Source organism: Ursus maritimus, unplaced genomic scaffold, assembly GCF_017311325.1.
Source record: "Ursus maritimus isolate PB19 unplaced genomic scaffold, ASM1731132v1 scaffold_14, whole genome shotgun sequence".
In the NCBI taxonomy this organism is placed as follows: domain Eukaryota; kingdom Metazoa; phylum Chordata; class Mammalia; order Carnivora; family Ursidae; genus Ursus; species Ursus maritimus.
Genome location: NW_024423786.1, coordinates 58,475,527 through 58,480,434, shown reverse-complemented (window position 1 = coordinate 58,480,434; position 4,908 = coordinate 58,475,527). Strand labels below are relative to the sequence as shown.

At 61.8% G+C, this 4,908-nt stretch overlaps 1 protein-coding gene across 4 annotated transcripts in view; it reads right to left on the bottom strand.

The window, feature by feature from the left end:
- Nucleotides 1-4,704, bottom strand: part of SLC13A5 (solute carrier family 13 member 5) — a 23,804-nt gene extending 19,100 nt beyond the window's left edge. For all 4 annotated transcript variants that reach the window (XM_040628202.1, XM_040628205.1, XM_040628203.1 and 1 more), the window contains exon 1: nt 4,603-4,704. In XM_040628202.1, coding sequence (XP_040484136.1) covers nt 4,603-4,704 — 102 coding nt within the window. The remainder of the gene's footprint in view (nt 1-4,602) is intronic.
- Nucleotides 4,705-4,908: the final 204 nt, after the last annotated feature.

Below are 4,908 nucleotides of genomic sequence, written 5' to 3'. Positions count from 1 at the left end.
GGACGCAGCCCTGCCTGAAGTCGAGGAAGGTCTGCACCGTTTTTAATCACACCTGGGTCAGCCTTACAGCTGCGAACGCTCCAGATTTGACAGGTGCTTCTCCTTCCCCTCTGGCCTCCTGCGGTGGAGGTAATGTGCCTTCTCCGCCGTCCCTGGGGCTGGGGGCACCCACTTTCTCCGCTCGCCTATTTCAAGTCGCCCCACAATGCCCCAGCACCTGCTTCTACTCCTCAGTTCCTTCTGAAAAGGCTGCCCTGAGTCCCTGCAAACCGGCTCATTCCGCAAACTGCCAACCTGGTGTTTTCAGGGGTGTTTTTTATTACCACGGAGAGGACGGTACACGGTGTTCTCACTGCATCTCTCCTTGCAAAGGCCTCGAGCTCTCCTCCTGGTGTTCCATCTTGGGTGAGCTGCCTCTCCCTGCCCTGTGGCCACGGAGCCACTGGGACCTTGGCTTTGCAGTGAGGCGGACCTGGTCCCCGTGTGAGCCCGCGGCTGGCCCCTTGCGAGCTGTGGGACTTTGCGTGCGTGGTGTAAGTTCTTTGGTCCTGAATCTCATCACCTCTGGGGATGTGGATAATACCACCCGTCTCCCTGGGCACCAGCTTGTTCAATGCCAGCATCAATGCCCACCCAGACCAGCCTCTCCCTCCTCCCAGCCCCCCCCCCACCCCACCAAATCAGCGGCCAACACCCAGAGCTCCTACCCCTGGCTCTCCAGCACCTTCCCCTTGCATCTTCACCGCACCTGCCGCATCTCCCACCTGGGTCCTCCCAATCTGACCTCCCCACGCCCAGCACCACATGGATCCCTCTTTCAACCTGCAAATCTGTTCAGGGAATCCTTAAAAAGGCTTCTGTTGCCCTCAGGACAAACCCCAAATGCCTCAGCATGACCTGGGAGGCCCTCTGGGAGGAGCAGGCCATGCAGACCCGTCCAGCCCCACTCCCTGCCCACTGGCACCCGAGTCCCCCACCCCCCTGGCAGTGCTGAGGCAGGGCTCTCCGTCACCCACACTTTGGCTCACGCTACCCCTGGCCTGGAGGCAGCGTGGGCCGCCCAGCTCCACGTCTCCTCGGGCGCCTTCCCCCACCCCGCCCGCCACGGCCTGGCTCTGTGCCCCCAGCACTTCCCACCCTGGGCTGCCCCTGTCTGGCCCCCACCCAGAACATACACCCAACAGTGCGCCACCAGAGAGAACCCACGTTGGTGGATCCGCTCTGTCCTCAGCACGCAGCATGGGCCTGACACTCCGGAGACACTGCCCCAGCGCTTATGAGGGCAGCGGGCCGGCCGAGCCAAGCTGTCACCCTGACGGCAAGCGCACCTGTGCACCTCGCTCTCCTGCCACCCACCAGAGCACCTACTGCGTGGACGGAACATCGCACAAAGACCCGGAAGTTCTTCATCTGGATTGCATTATCAGCCACAAAACAGAAACACCGCTTCAGCCGCCCAGGAGCGCCCAGGGCACCTGCCTACTGTCTGAAGCCGATGGGTTGGCACTGCTGGTTCTGCGGGGGTGGAGCGGGGGTGGGTGGGAGCCAGCCAGAGCGGTGCTGGGTGCCCCATCCGTGGCCCTGCCCCACGAGACGCTGGAGAGCCCTCCCCCGTTGTGACCGTACCAAGCGTCTCCAGACCTGCACAGGGTTCGCAGGGGTCAATGCTGGTCGGAGCCACGGGATTCCGGGCAGGACCGTGGTGCAGCTAGAAGCCCAGGCTTCGCCACCACACGCACCTGAGCCATGTCCACTGTCTGCCATTGTCTGGCCTTCAGCGTCCCAGATGTCTCTGGACCTTGGTGCTGGCGGGGGGGCGGGGGGAAGTAGGAGTGATGCCCTCCAGGGGCAGCCAATAAGGGGGTGCATTATAGAGAACTTAGAAACAGGGGCGCCTGGGAGGCTCAGTCAGTGAAGCGTCTGCCTTCAGCTCAGGTCATGATCCCAGCGTCCTGGGATCGAGTCCCACATCGGGAATCCCTGCTCAGCGGGGAGTCTGCTTCTCCCTCTGCTTCTGCCCCTCCTTCCCACTCATGCTCTCTCTCTCTCTCACAAATAAATAAATAAAACCTTTAAAAAACCCACAAAACCCAGCAACACAGTCCACAAATTCTCCTCTTTATCGTCATTGTGCCGTCGCAATTCTCAACAACAGCACTGATAAACTACAACCCCCACCCCAGCCCCAGCCCCCTCTCGCCTTGTTTCCTCGAGGGTACCCATTAGTGTCCCGCGTGCAGAAAGTGCTTGCTGGCCTTTACCGTCTAAACTCAGAAACAGTGGCACGTGTCCCCAGTTTTCATGGCACTGTTCCTGGAGGCGCTGCGTGGAACCGGCGGGGTCAGTGCCTGGAAGAGCGCTTAGTGCCGAGAGGAAGGTGGACAGTGGGGTTTACAGGGCAGCCCCAGCTCCTAGTGGGCTCAACAGCTATATGTTCGATGCACAGCTGAATAAAACCGTGGCTCATTATTTGTGTAATTATTAACACGCAAGGGAGTCCAGCACACGGTGCTTCGGGAAAATGTAGGTAAGGGAGCATATCTGTGTGTGGGTGTGAGTTACGGCCTTTGAGGGTGTTTTCATTTCTACTCTACACTTTACAGACCTTGAAAACAAGAATTTTTAAATAATTTCAATAAAACAAACAACACAATGAATGTCTTGTCTGTCTTATTTAAAAGCCATCTTTTAAAGAAAGGACCCAGAGAAAAGCGGAAAAGTGGGGCAGAGATGAAGTGGGGGGAGTGGGGGGTGGGGGGGGAGCAAGGTGGACTAGGAGGAAAGCCGGGAGGGGCCCCGCACCAGCGGAGTGTGGCCGCACTGGGAGCCGCTGCTCCACTCGGTCGGGGCCGCCCACGCTGCCAAGAGCCTGCTGGCTTCCCAGAAGCCCTGCCCCGTGCCCAGCACCTCTGCGTTTCCGTGCACAACGTTGCCACCATGGGGATGGGGGTGGGGAGCACTTGCATGGGGACCGACACAGGAGGCACAAAGCCGAGAACACAAGAACGCGGGGGTCCAGGCGCCTGATCCCCCAGAGGGAAAGCACCTGAAGGCCACCTTTAGAACGACTCCCCCCCCTCCCCCCCCCAGCCGCCGCTGTCTCTCCTTCCCTGGCCTGACCCTCACTCCCAGGGCAGGTTCCTGACCCGCATACACACCCCGAGAAGAGGGTCCCTACTCAGGACCCACCTGCATCCCAGGGGACCTCACTCCCCGCCAGCACAGCTAAAGTCCACTTTCCTGCGGGGCTCCCACCCTTTCTGCAGAGGAAATAGGGCTGTTCCCAGTCGGGGCGGCACGGGGAGGGGAGGACCCACAGCTGGATCTGCTGTCTGTGGCCCCACCAGGGTTATGCTCAGCCCATCCAAGGGACCTCCCAGCCTCCCTCCCCCATCCTAGGAACTGGCATCATCGCTTTTGGCATCCAAAGTCATACCGTCGGAGCCAAACCTCCTTGCCCATTGTACAGATGAGAACACCAAGGCCCAGAAAGCACAGGGTGGTGTCTGAGGTCACAAAGATGAGTGAATGCTGGAAGTACACTTCTCATGCAGGTGGGCTTCCTGACACGCCTCCTCGCCCCCGCCCAACTCCCCCTCCCCCAGGACTGCCCACACAGCATCCCCTCAAGAGCTCCTCTGTTTCCCAAACTGCCTGGGGGTGGGGGTGGTACTGGAGGTTTCCTGTCTGGGCTCCGAGAGAAGGCGCTGAAAGAGGGAAGGAGGAAGGAGCAGCCAGCAGCCACAAAAGGCTTCAAAGGGCTCGGGCCTCTGCCAAACAGGCTTCCACAGCCCCGCGCAGCCCAGCGCACCCAGCGGGGCCTGGACTCCCGGCCCCGCCCCCGCCCTGCGGCCAAGGCCATTCATCCTCGGCCTCCCTCCCGGGAGCGCTGGGCAGCCCGGGCGAGGGACGCGGCTTCCCCTGCAGCCCTGGGTCGTGCCACCCAAGGCGCGAGCCTGGGAACGCGTCTGCCTCTTGCCCAGCCGCTACAGGCCGCAGGCGGAGAAGGCCAACTCCGATCCGCCTTTCAGCCAGGAGAGGATCTGGACTCAGCTGTGGCTTCCAGGGCTTGGGAGCAGGGAAGAAACGTGGATCACGCATGGGGAAACTGAGGCTCAAAGTGGGATCCACTTAGGTGGTGATCTTTTCGTATGGGTCCCTGGCTGACCTTGGAAGCCCCCTACAGCTGTGAAGTCCTTCCTGGCTTAAGGGAGAGCCAGGAGGCAGAAGGAAGGAAAAACAGGCGCCCAGTCTCCCTGTGGGCACTGGTGACATTTTGGGGGTGAAGGGGAGGGATGCGGTGGTTCACTTGGGGGAGATTCTGAGCCGGGGCTGAGCCTATGGATGGGCTGTGTGGCCAAGATCTGCGCTACCTTCTAGGTTCCAGTGCTCACCCGGAGGGTTCTTTCGCCCTGGGATCTGTGAGCCCCAAGGTCTGTGCGCCCCCGGGTCTCCGTGCCCCTTGAAATGCTTTGCCGGCACCTCCCATCTGGCACCCGGAGCTCCCGAGTGGGCGCCCAGCTCAGCGCTCCAGCTCAGGGCTCCTGGGTTGGCGCCCGCTGCTGGCACAAGGCGCCCGGGGTCCGCGGAGATGCGACTGACCTTGGCGGGCATCAGAATGACGAGTGGCAGCAGCAGTAACGGGGTGATGAACAAGATCACGAAGGACTTGAACTTGGAGACATAGCTCAGCGCCGAGGCCATAGCGCGGGAGGGAGACCGACGGGAGAGGCGAGTGAGGGGCAGTGAGAAGCTCCGCGGACTTAAGAAGGGGCCGCCGGCCGCGCATTGGGGGGCAGTGCCAACTCCGCCCCCCACCGTGGGGCCTCCCCGCGGTCACGGGGCGGGGCCACCCCTCGGGGTCGGTGGGGCGCGCCAGCCCCCAACTCCGCCACCCGGCGGCGGCGG